The sequence below is a fragment of the Podarcis raffonei genome, chromosome 11 (genome assembly GCF_027172205.1).
Source record: "Podarcis raffonei isolate rPodRaf1 chromosome 11, rPodRaf1.pri, whole genome shotgun sequence".
In the NCBI taxonomy this organism is placed as follows: domain Eukaryota; kingdom Metazoa; phylum Chordata; class Lepidosauria; order Squamata; family Lacertidae; genus Podarcis; species Podarcis raffonei.
The window spans coordinates 3,287,788-3,310,607 of record NC_070612.1 but is presented as its reverse complement, the minus strand read 5'-3'; the positions used below and the strand labels follow the sequence as shown (position 1 = coordinate 3,310,607).

At 46.6% G+C, this 22,820-nt stretch overlaps 1 protein-coding gene across 2 annotated transcripts; it reads right to left on the bottom strand.

Moving 5' to 3' along the window:
• Window positions 1-21,262, bottom strand: DCAF12 (DDB1 and CUL4 associated factor 12). Of its 2 annotated transcripts, XM_053409004.1 has the most exons (9): window positions 20,946-21,261; window positions 17,383-17,637; window positions 13,161-13,367; window positions 12,657-12,717; window positions 10,759-10,952; window positions 9,284-9,349; window positions 7,222-7,384; window positions 4,825-5,003; window positions 1-3,705 (listed from the first exon to the last, which is right to left on the bottom strand). In XM_053409004.1, the coding sequence occupies exons 1-9, from the start codon at window positions 21,012-21,014 to the stop codon at window positions 3,547-3,549; spliced, it is 1,353 nt and encodes a 450-aa protein (XP_053264979.1). In that variant the 5' UTR covers window positions 21,015-21,261; the 3' UTR covers window positions 1-3,546. The 2 variants fall into 2 exon arrangements, with proteins under 2 accessions (XP_053264979.1, XP_053264980.1); XM_053409005.1 differs by lacking the exon at window positions 17,383-17,637 and having other exon boundaries at window positions 20,946-21,262.
• Between the last annotated feature and the right edge of the window lie 1,558 nt (window positions 21,263-22,820).

The window sequence follows — 22,820 nt, the reverse complement described above, 5'->3', positions numbered from 1 at the left end:
TCCACACATTTGATTTTATACACCACTCTTGAACATCAAATTAAAAAAGTTACAATTCACTGAACAGGTTGGTTGCAGCTTAGAACATTTCATTATCATTATATATATATGTATATTTTAGAAAAAGAGACAAAACAATATCCAGATGAAAGACTGTGACAAACAGCAAATCCTGTTGTAGGCAGCTTTGCAAAGATCAAGGTACCGTAGGAGAAAGGCACGTTAACCTCTGATTGGTCCTGTGTGCTGTCATTTGGATGAAAATTGTAGTGACATATAACCCTGAGACTGTGGGAGGCTATGAGCAAGAGTTGACCAGGTGCACAGGCCCATTTTTAAAAGTACAAGTTTAAGGAGGTTTAAGATCCAGCACCCAGATGACGACATTCATTTCACCTCAAGGGAATGGAAGGAAACGGCGTTTCTCGTGCAAGGCTGGGAGGGACACTACAGTCTCCAAAGCTGCTGGGATTATGTCTCAGAAACACCCCACTTGGTTTGACTTACGAGCAGATTCACAATTTCCCCAGGGTATGTATCTAACAGTGTAGCTTACCTGACACTCAGGTATCCATCAGTGGAATTTAGGGGGCGGGGCCCCCCTAAATCTGCTCTAGAGGAGCCCTGACTGCTGTGCAGCAGATTTAATAGGTGTAGTGTAGCTGTAGGGTAGAAAGGGGAATTACAAAAAAAACCCCAAAACCTGCTTCACTCCGTTCCACTGATAGATGTTTTACCACCAATTGAGCACCACCACTGGACCCAACCCTGTCTAAGATGTTGGAAGCAGAAAGTTCAAAACATGGCATACAGATGGCACAGACCCTTTGCAAACTGATATATCATATAGCTGTTAGCTGGGGGTCCAACCCTGGCTAACCCATGTTTCGTTAGCAGGCCCTTCTTTGCGACACATGATCTGTGAAACAGCCCTCAGTGTTTCCTGTGTGTCCAGGCACTTAAGAGTGGAAATGATTTTTTGGGAACTGTTTTATTCGGGGAAGGGGGGCAGTTATTCGACAAACTCTCATAAATGCATGAAAAAGGCCCTTGCAGCCATGTGCCTATAGAGAGTGTTTACATGTACACATGTAAAACTCTACCATGTTTATGACTATGTTTATGACGAAGGGACGCAGATCCAGGAGCTGGAGCTGACAGACAGCATCACATCGTGTGTCTGGCTCACTGTGGTGTTTTGCTTTTCTTAAATTTTATTAATCTAGGTTTTCAAGATAGCCTGCGAAAGAGAACCACAAAACAAATACAAAACGGATCAAAAACATTGCTGTTAAAATGGCTGCCCTGGAATACATGATGCAGCCTCAGTGTCTGGAGGCATAAACTCTTCTTGCGGCCTCCGCTTTTCTCAATCGTAAGATGGAAGATGAAATAAGGACTTAACAAGGATCCCAACATTTGACACCACAGGTGCTTTTAGAAGTTCTCTCCCCCTTTTGTTGGAAAGAATCTCAGATCGTAAGTGGAATGAGAGAAGCTAATGTTACCATGAAATATGTTTTCTTCAGGCTCCAGACCAAAGTCCAGGGGCACAGTTGCATTCACAAGGAACCCTTTAAGCTTGCACAGTATTAAAGCCGCAACTTAGTGCCAGCTGCTGCACCTCGCCAAAAAAGTATCATGGCAGTGGCTCTCTTTAGATCTCAGACTTCTGACAGCCAAAACCCATCATATGAATTAGAAATTGGAGGCATATTTCATCCATCTCTTTGCCAACCCCAGGGGTAAAAACAGGCTTACTTTCAGACTATGCCATCCAGATAAAGGGCTTCCTTCAAAGCTCGGAGGAGCACAGCTCCTTCTGCATGAGTCTGTGTTCCACACAGGCCTCCATAACAAAGAAACCGAAGACACAATGGACAACCACAGCCGAAGGCCAATACTCCCGCTCCTTCGCTACAATAGGAGAGGCAGAAAGCTCTGCACCATGCCCAGTGCATGGCTAACATTATCCAGAACCCACAGAAGCTGCTTGGAAGAATGCCAGGCCAGAGTATTAAACCACACAGAGGGACACTTCAGCCAGTCTCGCCTAAGACGTGGATTTCTTCAGCTCGCTACTTATTTCCAGCCCCACAAGTGCAGTTTCTTTGTGGCACAGCAGCAGCAGCATCCTTTGGCAAACTGGGCAGCAAAACTGAACTCCAGCTGAGAAGAAGCAAAAGGGCTTAAAGCTCCGATTTTGTCTTGCGGTGTTGTTTCTTGTCTTGGCAGAGAGGAAGCAAACCAAGCATTTTGCCATAGCAACAAACGCCGTGCTGCAAGTGCATTTTCTTGGATGGTCCAATTTAGAGGGGTTACGAATTACAGAGAGCAGCTGCACCCGGGTCAGCGGCAGAACAGCCACATGGGTCCCTGTGGGACTTCCATCAAGAAAGCCCCAAAGGCCAGGCACGGGCAAAAAGTCTCCGCTCGTGTGCAGTAAGTCCAGAAGACCAGCCTATGGCTCGTGCTGCTTCCTTGTGGGATCTTGGATTGCCTTGCTAATAAACCCAACACAAGGCAGACATTGCCACTCCATGTTAAACAGAGCTATGTAGGGTTTACATTTTTAGTCACTATCCCTGCCTGCAGTGCTAAAAGACGTTTCAGTGGCATTAATGAGCTGGGCCACACACAATTTTCAACGCTGGAGGCCATTTGGGGTAGTTATTTGGCAGATCTATGGGGCCAGTCTCAGAAAGCAGTTCACCCAGCAGAACTAAAAATCTAACACAGGTGGACTGTGAAAATTGGCCATTTCTTCCTCCACCACCTCGTTCACAGAGCTCTCATGGACCACGAATTTCGCCCTGCAACCATCTATACACTCATATCCTTCCTGTGGATCTGTGGGAGGAGGAAAGGGGAAAAGAGAAGGGAAGACAGACCTAGAACACAGGTCACATGTTGGACCCAGTACAGCATCATTAAACTTGTACTTTTCAAAATAATGTGAAGCCAGGTGCAAGCTGGGCTCTGTGGATAAAGTAGTAACGTATCTCATTATATAAATACTTTTTAATTTTTTTCCTTTTAATTACAAGAAGCTTTTATTCCAGGTAATGTGACTGACAAAGTACCAGCACGTACGTACATACACCCCAACGCACACACACACTCGCACTCGCAGCCCCTGGGCTTTCACAGAAAGCTTGGCAGCAGCCGATCTAATGGAGGATTTCTACCTCACAGCAAAGTAAGGGGAGGGGGGGCATGTAAGTTTGGTTAGCCTAAGCTCAGGGCAAAGACCCAGCCATTTTTAAGAAATGCAATAAAAAGAGGGGTTTATAAACCCCGTTGTAGAAAGATCAAAGGAGATTAAACCAAAACTAAAACTGTTCAAAAAATGTACAAAAACTGTTGGGAGACGGGTGGAAGATGCTGCGCCCCTTCCGAAAAGAAAACAAAAGAAAAGGTTGACCCCAAGTTGCATCAAAACCAGAAGAGAACAGTGTAGTCATCACACAATTCCTTTGTGTTTTAAAAAAGAAATGCCAGAGGGGGAAATAATTTGCACGAAAGATCTTTGTTTGGAAAGTGTTCTTAGCTCCAGAGACCAGCATAATTCCCATGGAGTCCAGACGGAAGGGGACCTCCTGCCACAAAGAGTTTCGTGCCAGACGAGTCGTAGCAGTGGGTGTAAACAGCGTTTGGGAAGGAGCTGATGTCTGAAAAGTAATTCCGCCAGGTTTCATCATGATTCTGTCAAAGGAAAGGGCAACAACTGAGTCAGTCATGACCTTCCCACAACTGGCTGCTGCGCATCCCCAGGAGCACTCGAAAGGAACTGGGAAGCTGCCGACCAGCTCAAAAACCCAAGCTGTTTAACAAGATGGAGAACAGCAGCAAAATAAGAGCCACCAATTTAAGCTGAAGCTGGTTTTCAGCCTAATAATAATAATAATAATAATAATAATAATAATTATACCCTGCCCATCAGGCTGGGTTTCCCCAGCCACTCTGGGCGGCTTTCAACAAAATATTAAAATGCAATAGTCTATTTAATATTAAAAGCTTCCCTAAACAAGGCTGCCTTCAGATGTCTTCTAAAAGTCTGGTAGTTGTTTTTCTCTTTGGCATCTGGTGGGAGGGCGTTCCACAGGGCGGGTACCACCACCAAGAAGGCCCTCTGCCTGGTTCCCTGTAACTTGGCTTATCGCAGCGAGGGAACCGCCAGAAGGTCCTCGGAGCTGGACCTCAGTGTCCGGGCAGAATGATGAGGATGGAGACGCTCCTTCAGGTACACTGGTCTGAGGCCACCCCCACCCCCTTTTGATTAAGAGGCAAGTCCTTTTCATGAGGCAAGTGACTAAGGTGGCAGGTACAGGAAGGTGGCAAATTCATGCAGGCCTGCTGCCCACCAGGCGAGGCTTCTCACTTCCTCTCCCTCTAAGGAGAGCCTTTACACTTTGTACTGCAACTTTAAACGGCAGCGGCACTCTCATGCCCTCCTAGCACAGAATGCCTCACTGTGAGGAAGGACCTTCTTGGCCCCACCTAGACCAAGGCAGGATGGAGAGAGGAGGATCAAGAGCGCTACCACCAGAAGGGAGAGGAAGGGATGGCAGCAGCGGCAGGAGAAGATGCGGAGAGGGCGGTGGCGCAATCTCTTGCGTCGGCTCTGCGGACCAAACTCTTACAGAAAGGAGAAGCAAGAGCTTCTAATAGCCTGGCATATCCGTTCACCGGAAAGAGCAAACAACTTATTTCACCTGTATCTGGCAACGCTGCCAGAAACAGAGTCCTCGGTCAGTGGAAGAGCCCTTAAAGAAGCTACGTTTGTGGGAAGGCTACCTCTCGTTCAAGCTACAAGCTACTCACCAGCCAACCTTTGCCAGTCGACAACTTGAGAATTTCACTTCCTCCTAATTTTGTTCCGTAGCAACTGTGCGGCGGCTTCTCGTCCAGGAACCTCTGGGCTCGGATGTCATAGAACAGCAAGGAACCCTGCCCGGTCCCCACCGTGATAATGTGTTCGTAGAAGCTCACAGAGCGAATACCTGTCGTGGAGGGGAGATGGTCAACGGCAAGATCTGTGCCCATGGTTTTCATCATCATCATTTCAGAATGCTGCCTTCATTTTTTAAAAAAATAAAAAATCTTCAAAAGCATTTCACTGATTCTAAGAGAGAAAATATTGCCCTGGAGGATTTTCCTCCAGCATTTCCACAAATTTACAATTTTTACAAGGGAAATGAGGCCTCAGCAAAAAAATGGGAAGAATATTTATTTCCTCCCATTTTGTTTGGTTCCCCCCCCAAGCTCGACAGACAGCTGACTTGATGACAGTTGGGCTCCTTATATCAAAGGACATGATGGAGTTGCTTCTCCCTCATTAATGCCAGTGTCAGTGTGGACAATTAGTCAGAACAGCTAGAAATGAAACATCCACCTTTAGCAGCAGTGTACCTCTGCTTACTAGAAGGGACGCGGGTGGCGCTGTCGGTTAAACCACTGAGCCTAGGGCTTGCTGATCAGAAGGTTGGCGGTTCGAATCCCTGCGACGGGGTGAGCTCCCGTTGCTCGGTCCCTGCTCCTGCCAACCTAGCAGTTCAAAAGCACATCAAAGTGCAAGTAGATAAATAGGTACCGCCCCGGCGGGAAGGTAAACAGTGTTTCTGTGCACTGCTCTGGTTCGCCAGAAGCGGCTTAGTCATGCCGGCCACATGACCCGGAAGCTGTACGCCGGCTCCCTCGGCCAAAAAAGCGAGATGAGTGCCGCAACCCCAGTCTGTCACGACTGGACCTAATGGTCAGGGATGCCTTTACCATTACATTACCTCTGCTTACTAGGTGGTGGAGAAAGACAACATGGTGATCACCCTGCCAGGTTTGTGAGAAACCCACAGTTGGAGAAAAGGTCACAGACCCCCTTGATTTGTTCCAATCTGTCAACGCCAATGTACTCTTATTAACAGGAACCTGAATGTCAGCAACTGCTGTGCTTTATGTCTCATTAGTAGCAAAAAAATGCCCCTTTCCACATTACAAAATAAATGAAGGAGATAAACAATATGCCAATTAGCTGGGGCGGTGAAGGGGGGGGTATACGAGAACAGATTTTGAAATTTATGATACTTCAAAAACCAGTCTCAAAATTCAGAACGTGAAATGATTTAATGTCATGCACAGGCACAAATGGTACCTGGAGATAATGGGAAACCTTTTCTCGTGTGCACCCACTCTCTGAACTATTTTGGGCACGAACTTCTAGTCACAGAACCTTGCTGCTGCGGTTTAAGAACATGATGAATTACACTTCAATGCCGCAGTATACCAAAGTGTGTTATTAAAAAAATCCAGGCAGGAAAGAATTATTACCGCACAGCCCTGAGCCAGTGCAAGGTCTGCTTTGACTTCTTAACGTATATCAGCCAACATCAGCAGCCAGATGACGTGGCCTATGCCATCAAATGAGGCCCAGGATTTGGCTAAAAATAAGGCAAGAGCCTTGGCAATCATAAAAGATCAGCGAGGTTCTGGGAAGTATAACTGAACAAAGAGGAGAAAACCCAGGGATTTTGGACAAGTCAGCTTCATTTTGATGCCAGGAAAGATGTAGGAACAAAACAGAACAATTTCAATCCTTGAAAACATTAAAGTGGTGCTCAAGAAAAGACACAGATTTAATGAATGCCATGCCATATTTGATTTTTTTCTCTAAAAGTGTGGCACATCTTATTGATAAGCTGGAGCCAGTAGGTTAAGAGACCTACATTTTAAAAAGACCTTTAGAATCTGCCTGAGTAACAGAAGAACTGCAGTGCTGACGTTCTGTACTATCACAGCAATACAATAGTGACTTGGAGGCAAGAATTTCAAAGGACATCGAAATGGGAAACTGCAACTACTTCAGAAGATATGATCACAATTTAAAAATGAATTGATTATTGGGGGGAAGGGCAGAAATGGAGATGCTGGAATTAGTAATTGCAAAGAAAGCAGTCGTAGCCGGCCGGTTGTCCATGCAAACAGAGCTCTCACCATATAACATTGTATTAAAAGGATATTAAGAACAACCCATGGGGCAGACTACTTCTATACTATTTGGCACAGAGGAGATCCTTGCAGGAGCACCAGTTTTCCTCCTTCCCACTTATAGAGGATGTACAACACCATCCCATTGCCAACATCATCCAGTGAAGGGACACTGTAACAGATTGCCTAGTGTAAAGGCTGAAGCTCCACTGCTCAGGTTTTCTCACGAAGAATCCTTACCACTGCCTCGCTCCCTGGAACAGACAGACTTAACGTTGTGGGAAGGCTGCCTTGGGTCCAGAAAGGAGACATGTGCCTGAGATCCAACAGCGTACACAGACCACTCCTGACCATAGGCCAGACACACATTCTCCCTGCAGTACGGTAGCTTCGTTGACAGCAGCTGGGGGGGGGGATAAAGACAGAAAACAACCAACGTGAGAAGCAGTAAAGAGGACAATGAACAACAAAATGCAATGAAGTATCAAGAAAGTATACTTTCTTGTATTGAACTATTAGATTTTTAAACGTTTGCCAGGCAGAACTAGACCTTGCAAACAAATAATAGGAGAAATGAAGTGTATTTGCAGGCTAAACTTGCTTACAGAACTGCTGACAATCATTGCAAACAATAATGGACTATATGGATCAATGGTTTGACTCGGTTTAAGGCAGATTCCTATGCCCCACCTTTCAGGAGAAAATGGCAAAAATTTGGATCCACCACTGAAAAGGCCCTGCTCCATTACTTGCCAGTCTGTTGAACCTCAATGATGGGCCAGTAAGCAGGGTACTTGAAGCAGCTCTCAAAAGCCCCGGTAAGCCAGCAGGCAATTCAGAGCCATCCTTATCGGCAACCAGACAGAACATGCATGGTAGAGAGCTACCTTTGCTGTGAGCAGAGCTTGTGTCACTGGCAAGTTTTGCTTTCTCTAGCCGTCACTAAGCTGGTAAAAGGCATCCTAGCCACAGACATTGTGGGCCCCTCCATACACAGCACTGAGCCTAGGAGTACCCCCAAACTATGTGCCTGGTATTTCATGGGGGGTGCAACTCTGTCCAAAACTGACTGCAAATCTCCACCCACTGTAACAGTTGTCACTGGAAACACGGAGACTGCTTTACAGCAGATAAGAGAGGCTTTGATAAATCACTCAGCTATGCTTTAGAGCAGATATGTTCAACCGGTCGACCATGATCGACAGATAGATCCCTGGTCGATCGCGGGATCCTTATTGATCACGGGATTAAAAAAACGGGGGAATGAATGTCTCTGCCACCCTCCACCCTCTCTCTGTTCCTCCGTCGCATCAAGCAGACGGTCATTTGGTGTTTGTTGATGTCAATAGGGGATATGATGATTGGGTTTAGCACTCCGTACATTTGTTAGCTGTCGATTTTTCAGTAAGCGACGTATGGCATTTCGCCTTTAAGAAATGTTCAACAACTCTGGTCAGTCCTCCCCTTCCACGCATTCTCCTCCTCCCTCCAATGACAATAGGTAGATCACTGCCAGTTTTTTTATACTGGGAGTAGATCGCAGTCTCTTGGGAGTTGGACGTGCCTTCTTTAAAGCCTTCACTTACTCAGACCAAGTTCCCCCCAATAGCTTCCAATGCACTTACTGCCATGCTACCAACAGTCAGGAAGTGCTGCAATTTGGCTCAAAACTTGTTGTTGTTGTTTAGTCGTTTGGTCGTGTCCAACTCTTCGTGACCCCATGGACCAGAGCACGCCAGGCACTCCTGTCTTCCACTGCCTCCTGCAGTTTGGTCAAACTCGTAGCTTCGAGAACACTATCCAACCATCTCGTCCTCTGTCGTCCCCTTCTCCTTGTGCCCTCCATCTTTCCCAACCTCAGGGTCTTTTCCAGGGAGTCTTCTCTTCTCATGAGGTGGCCAAAGTACTGGAGCCTCAGCTTCAGGATCTGTCCTTCCAGTGAGCACTCAGGGCTGATTTCCTTAAGAATGGATGCGTTTGATCTTCTTGCAGTCCATGGGACTCTTCAAGAGTCTTCTCCAGCACCATAATTCAAAAGCATCAATTCTTCGGCAATCAGCCTTCTTTATGGTCCAGCTCTCACTTCCATACATCACTACTGGGAAAACCATGGCTTTAACTATACGGACCTTTGTTGTCAAGGTGACGTCTCTACTTCTCAAGATGCTATCTAGGCCTGTCATTGCCCTTCTCCCAAGAAGCAGGCGTCTTTTAATTTCATGGCTGCTGTCACCAAAACTTATTCATTCCCAAATCAGGAATAAAGCCCAGCATACATTTTTTTCCACACTAGAAGGGTTACCTTTGAAAGTGTGTATTCTGCTTTCCAGAGGTGGAAATATCCATCCAGGGACACTGCTCCCAGCTCCTGGAACAGAAAGAGCTTTGTAATCCACTCGGCCACCGCAGAAGATCCATGCAGAGTACCAATCAGTATTAAAAGTCTGCCAATATACAATGCTAAAACAACAGAGACCCCATCTCAGAATCTCAGCACTGACACAAACTCATCTGCCCGCCCCCATCTGCAATGTGGGGTCAACCACCATTGACCTAACATGGATGGTTTTTCTAAGGATTACTGAAGTAATTTAAAACAAAATGCTTTGGAAAAGGGATAGGGAAAGTGTAGCCCTCCAGGTGTTGCTGGACTCAAACTCCCTTCAGCCCCAGCCAGCACAGCACAGGCATGATGGGACTGCTTAGGGAAGTTTTTAATGTTTAAGGCTGTATTGTGTTTTTAATATTCGGTTGGGAGCCGCCGAGAGTGGATGGGGAAACCCAGCCAGATGGGCAGGGTATAAATAATATGTTGTTGTTGTTGCTGATGCTGCTGTTGTTGTTTAGCAACGTCAGCAGAACCACAGGTTGCGCACTATAATTTTTGAGTGGGTTCCTGCAAACCATTAAAATTCAGAAGGGTAGCACGGGAAGAAAGAACAGCACAAGCTTATATCCAAAAGTGGTCAAGAGAAGAACTGCATGCACCTCTAGGCTGCTGTGTGCAGCTCTTAAGAATCAAGAGTGCCCTAGTTTTTATTTAAAAATGAAGCACTCAGCAGTTTCTAGACCTGAGAATCAGAGGCACAGGTTGCAAAATCTGATGGCGAAAGCCAATCAGGACTGCCAGATATCCCTTATTTTAAAAACAAGTCCCTTATTTCACAACATCACTGCTCCACAGAGCCCATGGGGCATGACACCCTCAGTGCCTTTGCCATTTGCAACACAAATAATTGCGTCTGGCTTCCCCCCTTCAATTTCAGTGTTTGCATCAGCAAACCAATGGGAAGCACAGCAGGTGCCTGCCTCAACGTCATCACAATTTTTAACATTTGTTTAATTTGCAGCACCTGCATAAATATGGGTGTTCTTCTTCCGCCTCTCCCAGCATCAAGAATTTGCATTCTGGAGCAGGCCGGAATGATAGAATGGGTGAGAGGTGTTTAAGTAAAAATGCAAACGTGGGGGGAAGCCCAGCTGGGCGTTATGGGGGGGGGGTCCCACATGCAAATTCCTGGAAAACTCAAATATGCCGTTTTTTGTTTTGAGCTTTCAGCACACACTTTTTTCAGTTACTTAATGTGGTTTTAGCCAGAAAAGTCACTATTGTTGTTATGCAGAGTGCATAACAACAATAACAATAACAAAAACAACAGCAACAACAACAATTCCAACACTGAAATTCTCGGGATCGTAGCTACTTTCAACGTATTTATAGCACTGGCAATGAGGAGGTTATGGTCAGATACCTCGGAACTTATTTATCTTACTGACCTTGTTCTTGTTGTTGAAAGCTAGTGCCCGAACCTTGCAGTTGTCCGGGTTGGTGTTCTCCTTGGGGATGTCCTTCAGAGCCCTGTGAGTGATGTGAGCATAGACGGGAACTCGAGACAAGTTGCGTCTTGCATCGCTCTTGGCTAGGACTTCATCCGTCACTTCCCAGAGCCCCATTGAACCATCTCGGGAGCCTGCACGGGACAGCAGACCCAAGGACACATTAAACACGTGCCCTCCTAGTATTATGCCGCTCTCTGACTGCGATGGGGGGCACATGTCTAAATAGAGGCAAGTGCTACGTATTCAGTCACGCGCCACTCCTAATGCAGCTCTCTGCCTGCCACAGGCCAAGCCAGGAACACTGCACTGTCTATCTTGGCGCAGGATGTTCCAGGCAAACAAGGAGAGCTGAACACCCAGTTTCCCGCAGAGAAAAGGTTGTGCACACAGAATGCATTCCAAAAGGGGCAAACATCTGAAATTCTTTCAAGATTAATTGAACTCTGACAGCCTCCTGCAACCGTCTGTTTGGTTAGAACAAACTGTGTAAACGCAGTCCTGCAGTGCACCCTGACAAAGGCACAACTGTAGACTTTACAGAAGGTTGTAAACAAGAACAAAAAATAAAGATCATGCAACAGCGTCCTGGCATTTCTCCACTGGATGTGTTACAGTGGGACAAAGTCCAGTCAGCCTCCACTGCGAGGGCTTTGGAGCTATGCTGAACGCTGTCAGCGTCGCTCAGTACATCCTGTGGGCTGTTTCTCAGCTTGGCTGTAACACAGCGCAATTATAATCACTATGAAATCTGCCATGGTTCATTTGCTATTCTGAAGATATGCAAATGCTGCAACCATTATCACAGCATACGGTGACACAGGAAAAGCTCAGAAGCCCATTTTAGCTTCCAGACGAAGAAGTGGCAATGCAGAACTGGGGCCAAGCAGCCCGGCTTCTAAGAGCAGGTGTGTGGTTCAAGTATCAGTATTTCAGAACTTTAGGACAGAATTGGAAGCAGTTTGCCAATGGGGGGGTGGTGGTTATGAGATTTCCTCTGAAACCTCAAACCTCTACCCTTTCTGGTTACAGAAAAACTACTATAATGTTCAATGATTAGATCCACAATGAGGCTCAGAAACTAGAGGGAGCCTAGGCAGGTCTTTCAGAAGACTTCAGTGCTCTCTCCAGAGTTTCTTGGCCACTTTGCCATGGCTAAAAATTCACCTTTCTGCTAACTTCCAAGTGGTCACCTATCCCTCCATGCCTAAGTCCGTGCCATTTTGTTCTCTGCCGAATTTTAGAATGGAATGACAAAACTCTCTGGGTGGGTATGTGTGTGTGTTAATCTAGCTCTTGGGTGCCAAAAATGTGAGATTCTCTCATACAAGCCAAAACAAACTGCAAGGGGGCGGGAGGAACTGTGTGATACATACTTTGAGGAGGACATAGAGATGTTAGAGACATCTAACTCCTTGCAAAAACTGCAGTTTTCTTTTGGGGTGATGGGTAGGGGGAATATGGAAAAAGGAGCTGCCACAATCAGCTTAAGTACTTAAGACAGATATGATTAAAAATTCAAAAAGACACATTTGAAGCCTCAGGCATTCTACTCATGTGTAAAAGCAACAGGCACGCTAATCGCCATTGTCATAACACTCCATGACCTGGAAAGCAACTCCCTGAAGCAGGAATCTTCCTGGTTTTCACAGAGGCTTCATAGGACATGGAACCCTGGAGAAGGATGGAGACAGGGTGGGTGCAGAGTTTACAACGCATGTTCCCACTCCTGTTGGTTTTACACACGTGTACAATGCCTGAGGGGAGCTTGTGAGTTACAAGAGAAGCTACAGTTAGATGTTAGGGCGCACAGAAGTAAAGCCATTAGCAGAAGTTACCAGAAACAGCCATGGTGTCACTGATCCATGCAATAGAAAATATCCAATCTTTGTGGCCGTCCTAGAGAAAGAAAGGAAGGAAGAGATGAGGATGCGGGAGAATTCTTTCAAGGCAAAGGTTTCATATATCAAGGTAAAGGTTTCATGTATTTCCTTAAACATCAAATAAACGCAACTGCTTTTCTTGATAACAAGCGTGCAAGGTTGTTCTCCAAAAAGGCAACCAGAAATGCCTGATGAGAGGGGGCAGTTTTTGGACTTCTACACTAGAAGTTTATAAACAAGTACAAAGGACGTCTACCAAGTCCAGTTCCCTGCAATCTCCCACTCAGCTTCACAATATTAAACATTCCAGTTATGTAGAAATACATCACCCCATCCAACTTCTGACAACATAAAGATGCCCTCTTTAATCTGCCCATCATCGAATGGACCCATCACCAGATTGAGACAGAATTGCCATGAAAATGAAATGAAACATCTGAAGCATGTAGGGGCACTTACATCTCCCACGCAGACAGGATCAAGTGTAGGCAGGCGATAAATTGCAAGGCTGTTTGGGTTGTCACCTCCCGTAGCCAAGAGGGTCCTGGAAGGGTTCAGCTCAATGGCGTGAATCCCGCAGCCCTGCTGGTTCACCATGTCTGGTTCTCGGTCCTTCAAAATTGGAATCTTGGTAATCTGACCCGTCTGGACATCGACCACAAACAACTGGAAGGAAGGAAGGAAGGAAGACACACCTGTGGTCAGAGAGTGCCTGTGGCTCATTCCTAAACCTGAATCTGCACAGAGAACACTGCGATTATAGGACATTTTTAACCAAACGTGCTTTGCATGAAGAGAAGCAGGAGCCCATGCTTTTGTGGTAACATGCCCAAAGAATGTGAACAAAGAACCAGGAAGTCACTGGTTCCATTCTTCTACCACCATCCACAATATAGGGATGGTGCTGGCCAACCACGCAGGGCTGTTGTCAGGATTTAAGCAAGATAACATGAAACAATGAACACTGAAAAAGCATATTACTGCATCAGGGGAATATGACTTTGGTGTTCCTTCCCCACAACAACTTTGGCACCAGCAGCAACTGGGATCTGACCTATCACCTGAGGGAATGCGATCCCACTACTGTCTCAAAGTGCAAGCTGGGAAGCTGCTCACGTATGCTCTAGCACAGGGTCAGCAAACTTTTTCAGCAGGGGGCCGGTCCACTGTACCACAGACCTTGGGGGGGCAGACTATGTTTTTTTTTGGGGGGGGAGATGAACGAATTCCTATGCCCCACAAATAACCCAGAGATGCATTTTAAATAAAAGCACATATTCTACTCATGTAAAAACACCAGGCAGGCCCCACAAATAACCCAGAGATGCATTTTAAATAAAAGGACACATTCTACTCATGTAAAAACACACTGATTCCTGGACCGTCCGTGGGCCGGATTTAGGCGGTGATTGGGCCAGATCTGTCCCCCAGGCCTTAGTTTGCCTATCCATGCTAGCACATGGGAGGCAGGAAACCAAGTAAGTACTTGTTTGCTCTGGAGACCCAAACATAATAGAGAGAAGGGGAAATATGCAACCTACCAAACCACACTGCAGCACTGCTACCTTCACACAGATCTATCCTGCTTGGCTGCCTTTCCTCCAGATCTATTAAGGAAGAGTCAACAAGAGGTTGCTTGCAGAGCCTGGCGTGCTAACTTAGCAGGTTGCAGCTGCCTACAAAACAGATGCTTTGTTCTGCTCTAGGGGAACGCCGTGAAAAATACAATCAGGAAGCCAAATCACAGGGGCCACTTTAAGACACCGCATCCAACCAACAATATTTCTGCAAGGGAAAGGGCTGTAGCTCAGTCATTCCAGATTCGATCCCTGACCTCTCTGGACAGGTCTGGGAGAGGGGTTCCTGTCTGAAAACCTGGAGAGCCTCTGCCACGCAGTGACAACAATACTGAGCTCTATCAATGGGCCTGGCTGTTTATATGACAGCCTTCTATATACATACGGAGCATTTTTATGCTGCTTTTCAAAGATACTGCTTTTCTGCATCCCTGAAGGCTAGGAATTCACTTTAGACAATGAAGAGCTAGAGTTCTGAGGAGTAACAAAAGCCCATCAGCTACCCAGAACTCCTTGCATAGCCCAGCTCTGTCTTAGGGCATGCAAGCCATTTTAAATCGAAGTTCCGTTTTTAGACTCAGGCAGAAAAACCCAACAAATGCAGTATGTAGCACCACGGGCAGAAGCATAATATGCAAGTAATAAATTTTAAAAGGTCATACAAGAAATCCTTAAAAAACTGATGGCAAAGCAACAGTCCCCGTTATGAAAAGAAGAGGGAGCGTTTACATCATGGGGTGCAATTCTGGAGTAAACTACTGACTAATTTCAATTTATTTATTTTTTTTTATATACTTTTTATTAAGAAATTTTTTAAAACCACAAAAACATAACAATACAACACAATAAACACAACAAACAAACAAACAAAAACAAGTACAATTTCAAATCTTATTTTCTTATACCTTTCTTCTCCGACTTCCTCATACCTCCCTTTTCTGTATTCCAATTTCCAATCAATTTTTCAGCAAATCTTCCCTTATTTTAATTTAATTTACTCTTCCTTATTCTCCTTGTCTTATCCATTACTAATAGTAACCATTTATTTTCTAATCCAACATCATTCTAACTTTCATTGATTTTGTAATATTTCTTTAAATAGTCCTTGAATTTTTTCCATTCTTCTTCCGCTGCTTCTCTTCCCTGGTTTCGGATTCTGCTCGTCATTTCAATTTAACCATGTAGTGTGCAGAAACCTGTATATGGGGGGAAGAGGTTATCCAAGTATTTCCAGGTTTGCTTTACTACTGGTCTTATTAGTGGATGAATGAACTCGTTTCATTATCCTAACTGTAGCTAGGAAGCCTAGCAAGTTGCTCACTCAAAGCTAAATCAATTCATGCATGAATCAGACACAGAATCCATTTTCAGATTTGAAGTGCTCCTTGCAGAAAAGTTGGCAGCAGCAGCAGCAATACTGTAGACCTGTACTGGGAAATTTTCAGTCATCTGCTTCTTGCTCAGGCATGTAAAACGTTGCTCACCAGATACAAAACTCTTTTCCACAAGGTTTCAAGGCCTATTTCATGCTAGCTTAGGAACCCAAATTATACAGTTCAAATTTGAATTTAATCGAAACTGCTTAGTTTTGCTTCAGCTCATCTGTAAAACTCAAGCCAGCTGATGCAATTCCCCTACATTTGCTAAAAAAAACCTAAACACGTGTCTTCAAGACCATCTTCTGATACAATTCATACCCTGACTTCTTCAATCAGCCTGACTATTCCAGTTCACCATGCATCTCTCCACTACATTACACAAACTAAAACCCAAATGAACCAAAAATGAACTTGGTCAAGTGTATCAAACAAGCAGGAAACCAATTTTTTGCATGTTCAATTAATGCGCAACCACTAAAGTGCGGGTAGTTTTGAACCCAGAAGAAGTGGGGCGGAATGGGACAGGCTTGTGCATGCCCTGCCGACACGCACAAGGGCCAGGAACTCAACCCCATGATAATAGAGGGTTGCCTGTATTTAAAAATGTCCCATTTAGAAGGATTGTCAGTGAAAAGAAAACATGGATTTTTAGTGCACCAAATTGAAGCCAACAGCTCATTCAAACAAAAGAACTATGAGTCAAAAAGTGATCTGTGTGTGTTCTACAATGAAACTGGCATTCACACAATTTAAGAACACATGAAACAGTCCTATACATAGCCAGATCAAGATTCTCTGCTCTGATTAAATGCAGCATTATTCCCCGCCTGATTGAGAAAATTAAAACTGACAAATCACCAGGTCTGGAAGGCATCCACCCAAGAGTTTTTAAATGAGAAATGGCTGACCTCCTAACAAAAATAAGTAACTTGTCTCTATAATCAGCCTCCATAAATGAGGACTAGAAAATGACCAATGTAAAACCTATTTTGAAAAAATGGATCACATATAAGCTCATGGTATCAACTGGCAGCGATTTGACCAGATCAAACAGACCTTGGGGTTGTAACTGGATTGTTCAATGATGCCAACACAGTGAGAGACAGCAGGGTAAAGGGTGAATTTCATGCTAGGGATCATTAGGAAAGGAAGTGAAAAAGAAACTTTGATATCACGCTTTTATAGAAAACTATGGTGCAACTGCACTTCAGCTACTGCCCACAGTATGGGTTGCCTTGCCTCAAAAATGGCATTACACTACAGAGCATATACACAATAATTTAGCCTTAGATTTATGGTAGATACAAGGCTTGCAACAGGAAACCAGGAACTGCAGGCAGGTGAATAAATTGGCCGGCAGAGGAGGAAAGGTCTCTCTACCACACTAGTAAAAAAAATTTGCAGGCTAGGAGGTTCTAGCAGTTTATATACAAAGCTGAAATAATACAGCAATGAACTCACTTTCAATTAAAGACAAATGTTGCATAATTATTACTATACTGTATATTTATTCCTACCCCGTCTTTTTCCCTGACAGGGACTCAAAGCAGCTTACAGATAAAACTAAAAGGGAAAGTAGAAAGTGTGTATGACAATGAAGCAAATGCTAAGAAAAAAGCAGGCAAGGTTTTAAACGGTCTCACCTTGGTCTTTTTCTGAACAGTTTGTGTAGCTATATCCAGAAGCAGGTCTAGCTTAAGGAGATAGAGAGAGATTTGCACTTACTGTGTTGCATTTTGTCCCACACACGACTTGCCGGTGATTCAGCCACTGAGATGCAAACACTTTATTGAGGGTCCCAAGGTGAAACTCTCTTTCCTTCAGGAGACTGGGCAGTTGCTGGGCTGCATATCCGTGCAGGAGTCGGTGGTAGCTGGACTCATCCTGCATCCGCACCTCTCTTCCTTTCAGGTAGCATACCAGTGACCTTTTAACTGGGGGGAGCCGCTTCCTTTTGTGAGCTGAGTGGTCCCAGCCATACTGCGGGAAAATGACAACAGTTCATGTAACTTATGACCTTCAAAGGATTCTGCCTATCTGCCCCAGAGGGAAGATCCATTTTATGTAACATAGAGACCCCTTAAGAATATGACACATCTTTCACTGGATCAGAGATATATTCTAGGATCTTGCTCTACTGAATAATAAATAATAATAATGACACGTCTTCATAAAGGAATCTGTCCGTTTCTCTTAAGACGTTCCCTGCCTTCAGAGGTTAGATGGGTGGCAAACAAGTGAAGGACTTAAATCTGTGGTAGCTCCCACTTTATGCAACACCCTCTTCTCTAGCAGTATCCACATGGCACTGATTTGTTTTATTTCAGATGTCTTGTTAACACTTTTTATTGTCTTATACATATGATATACATGCTTTTTGACAATCTATTGTAAAGTGATAAGCATTGGATTTTTAGCTCATTTTTACATTTTATGGTTAATTCATTTCTAATTACGACCAGCCATTCCCTCGCTTGTTTACCATCTAGCCTGAAGAGTTCTGGAGACCTGGAAAGGTTGCCTGTCATTTCATGGCGTATTGGTTTGCCTAATAAAGATAATGATTGCTCCGATGCGGATTTTGGAATTTTACTTACTGGCCAGTACAGCTACCTTTACTTTCTGAGGCATTATTGTGCCTACACCTTGGGTTAAAATAGAAAATAATGAATCATCGGTACCATGAAGATGGACTACAATGTGGACGTTTGCAGAGGACCAAGATGTGTTCACATAAATTTACATTTTCAGCTCACCCAAACACCCAAAGTTTAATTTCCCCGAGACAATAAACTGCATCTGAATTGTAGGTTTTCGGGCAGCAGGGCGAACTCCTACTTACATCATAGAATGCTCCTCCAATACACAAAACTGAAAATGAAATCCCTGCACACGGGAAATTGGCAAGTCAGTCGGCTGCACCCAGGCTTCCAGATGGGCTGCTTTGTTGTTGTTTTCGCCTACAGGGATTTCCACTCCCTCCCTCTTTCTGTATGGAGGACTATTCAATCAGGCAGGTCTTAATAGTCTTTGCCAGCGGCTTCTGAAGGGCTCTGCCCCAGCCAGCAAGCTCGTCGGGGCTACATTGGCGAGCGAGGTTCGGGGAGATGGGGGCCTCGGCTTTTCTCTCACGCGGATGCCCAGCTTCCCTTTCTACTCCAGCCCCCGAAAACAAACCTGATGCGCCCTCCTCTGGCCAGCCAAGCCCCGCCTCCACCCCCTCCGTTTACACGCGGTCCGCAGCATCGGGAGCCGGGGCGGCGTTTGGGCGCTACTGGGTGCGGAGCAGCGGCCGGCGCGCCTGGTGCCCTCCTGGCGTTCGGGGCCGAGGCGGTTGCAAAGCTCCGAACGCCGAATCCAGGGCTCGGGCGCTCCCGAGAGCCGCTGGCTTCTCCTTCGGGCTGGAGAGAGAGAGGAGGGGAGCAAGTCTTTCCAGGGGGCGGCCGGATAGCAGGCACCGATCAGCCCCCCGGCGCTCTCCAGGGCGCAGCCGCGGTGCGCCCTGGCCCCCTCTCCAATTGCGCTCCGCGACCACCCCGGTCCAAGGACGCATCCAGCAACCCTCGCCACCGCCATCGCAGGTGGCAAGAAGGCCCCGGGGGTTGGGCAACCGGGAAGTGTCATCTGGCTACTGCGCCACCTCCACCGGCACCGATCCGGGCGGCTTCATCGCCCTTTCCAAACTCCACGCACCTGCCGCAGCTTGGAGAGATCAGAGCCGACGGGGAGGAGCGCGGTGGGAAGGAAATGGAGCCTGCATGTTCAGGGGCAGCCTACCTCTGGACCCCGATAAAGCAAGCGGCGGGAGGAGGAAGGGTCCCCACGGCAGAAGAATAGGATGGGGAGACAAGGCGCTGGGACCCGGGGCTTGGAGCCAACGCGCGCAAACCCTCGCTTGCTTTATTTGGGGTGGAGGAGGAGCGACGGGGCTGGTTTTATTTGCCGATTTCATTGTTTGCGCTTTGAGCTGGGGGGCAGCTGCAAATCATGGAGACAATGGAGCAGTCGGGCCCTGCGGCCTTTCTCTGTCCTCCAAAGCAACACACTACCGTGTGGATAGATCGTTCGATCATAATATTAAAGTTATTATGGGAGAGGTGTCGGGTACGGATCGAGGGAAGCGAAATATACAGTACTGCAAACTGCCTTGGGCATCTTGGCGGGAATCCGGTACCTACAGGAAATAGGTAACCCCACAGATCCGCGCAAACATGTATGCGCATTGTTTACTCCTCGCATTTAAGCACCGCCTTCCCGCTTTACCTTCTGTTTCGCTCCCCTCCGTTTCTCCCGCTCCCCGCCGCTGCCCCCACAATAACCTGCACGTTACCTTATATCATATATTGATTATACACTGAACTATATTACTGATTGATCGGCAGGGAGCAGAGGACGCGCGTGTGCATTCACACGTATATTTCACGTCTGCCTATGGCACATCTCCGTGTGTGTCCGGAGGCAGGCGGATGCCAACCCGACCTCGAGGCCCAAGCCTGTGTCCCCTATTGTAAACAAAAATTGCCCTTTTCCCTTATGGGATACCCAAGAGCAGTGTTCCCCAACCTTGGGCCTCCAGCTGTTTTTGGACTACAATTCCCATCATCCTTGACCACTGGTCTTGCTAGCGAGGGATGATGGGAGTTGTAGTCCAAAAACAGCTGGAGGCCCAAGGTTGGGGAACACTGCCCAAGAGCCCTTACAGAGTCCTTTGCAGGTTCTCCATCGGTCAGAGAAAATGACAGAGGCCAACCAGAGAATATTGAGAAGCAAAGCAGCTAGTAAGCTTGATCTTTATTGAACTGTTGCAACAGGGTGCTCCTCTTACACGCAGGAAAGGAGGAGGAAAATTCCTATCACCCCCCCCCCCCACGTACGAGAAAGAGCAGGCTCTGCCCATCTGGGCCCCGTCCACCTCGCCAGGCTGCTTGGCCCCCGTCCTCCGACACGACCACCCCAAAACAAGCCCCCCTCCTCCCCAACCAAGTCCCAAGGGCCAAATACAGTATTTGGGGGCCATCCCCCCGCCTCCCCAAAACAAGCCCCCTCCTCCCCAACCAAGGGCCAAACACAGTATTTGGGGGCCAGCTCCCCGCCTCCCCCAAACAAGCCCCCTCCTCCCCAACCAAGCCCCAAGGGCCAAATGCATTATTTGGGGGCCAGCCCCCCACCTCTCCACCTCCCCAAAGCAAGCCCCCTCCTCCCCAACCAAGTCCCAAGGGCCAAATGCATTCTTTGGGGGGCCAGCTCCCCGCCTCTTCCTGGCCCTTCTCCGCTGCCCGCGGGCCTACCTGCTCTCCTCCGGGCCCCGCCGCGGGGGCCGCCGCCCTCCTCTTCCTGCTAACTGTCTTCCTGGCCATCTCCGGCGCGACCCCGGCCCGGGCCCCGCATGAAGGGGCAGGGGGAGGAAAGGGCCGCCCGCCGCCGACGGAGCATGGGACGGAGCCGGGTCGCCCCCTCCCCTTCCTCTCGGCCTGGCCTTGCCTCTCTCTTTCTCTCCCTCACCGAGACAGCGAACGACCGACCGACCGACCGCCCTCCACAGGCCCGCCCGACCGGGCGCCGCTCACGGCATTTTGCGCCCGGAAAACGAGACGGGGAGGAGGGAGGGAAGGAAGGCGCTTTACGGCCCCGCGCGCGCTTTGCGGCCCGTCCGGCCAATGACGTGCCCGCCTGCGCAACAGCCGCGCGGGGTTGCCCGGCAACGGCAGCCTCGCCCCGCGGGAGCTCTTCCGAGGGGCGGTCCCTTCGGGGTGTTGCCGGGCAACTGGAGGGAGGCAGGCAGGCGGGCCAATGTCCTGCGCCGGGGACTCGCGTTGGATCCCACCCCCAGGGGCTCATTGGCCAAAGCGCGCGCTGAGGGTTGCTTATGGAGCCGCCTGGAGGGCAGCAGAGGAACGCGCGCCTGCTGCGTCCTTCCCCAACAATGTCCTTATTTAGTTTAAATTAAATAATAGGTTTAGTCACCTTTTGTTATTTGTGGTTTTATATTTTGATTTTATTCTGTGAACCGTCCTGAGACCTCTGGGTATAGAGCGGAATATAAATAATAATAATAATAATAATAATAATATATACAGTAGCTAGGTATAAGCACAGGCTGGGGTGTTGTTTAGGGGGGAGTTGTTGGGGTGGGTTGTTGATGTTAATTTTTTGTATTGTTATAGGAATTCTAAGGTCATATATATATATATATATATATATATATATATATAAAATAAATGTTCATAAATGTACAAGGCAAACACATACATAAGTATATAAACCACGTGTTTGAAATAGTACAGGAGAACAATCCTGAAGCCATTTTGACTTTCCCAAATTGACCTCAAATATTTCTCTGCAAGGAGGAAGGAAATGGGAAAAGCTTTCCAATGGTCTTTGGACTGTAGGGGCTTACACCTCCTTTTTCAAATACATTCTGGCAATTATCTGTTAAGCTGATCACGCTATCAATATGCATAAGAGATTCAAGAACCAAGTATTTAGCATCTCAAAGGAATGGCCAGAAAAGGCAATCATTATCAGGTATCCTGGCAGACAGGAGAGAAGCTACTCTATAAGGGCTCTTGGATACCCTTGAGGGATAAAGCAGCAGTTTTTTCTTATAACAGTATCTTTATTTTTTATCTTAAGAATGATGTGGAATTTATTCAATTTGTTTGTGTATGTTGTGATACCTTGTTTATTTATTACTACTTTTGATATGTTTGTTATAATCTATACATTGTAAGCCGCCCTATGCATAGTTTTAACTTTGGAAATGTGGCATATAAATAAAATAATTAAGACCATCATGTTGCAGGCCACCCCAATAGCTGCTGAGCTGTGCATGACATTCCAGGGGTCTTGGCCTTCAACCAGGGTCTGTGCTCCATTGGAGAACTGAAGACAAGGCAAAAGCTTTAAAAATATTTATTCACACGTTTAAACCTGAAATTAGATGGAGAGAGTCAGATCCTGCAGTACGGTCATCGCAAGAGGGGCTTGTTCCCCACAGAAGAGTGCAGTACTGGAGTCCAAGGTATCTCTCTCCACCTGCCGCCAGCCAAGATCCTTCTGCCCCTTTCCCAAACTATTCCTCTGACATCACACCCCGTTACCCTGGCAACCTTTCAAATCCCTTGTCTCCATTCATACCTCAGGGCAGGGGCAGAAGCACAGTT

Coding starts and splice junctions, on each gene's coding strand:
- DCAF12 (XM_053409004.1), bottom strand. CDS start 21,014: ATGGCCAGGAAGACAGTTAGCAGGAAGAGGAGGGCGGCGGCCCCCGCG. Junction 7,385..9,283: donor CAGAATACACACTTTCAAAG/GTAACCCTTCTA, acceptor CCCCCCCCCCAG/CTGCTGTCAACGAAGCTACC. Junction 5,004..7,221: donor TTCCAGGGAGCGAGGCAGTG/GTAAGGATTCTT, acceptor CCTCCACGACAG/GTATTCGCTCTGTGAGCTTC.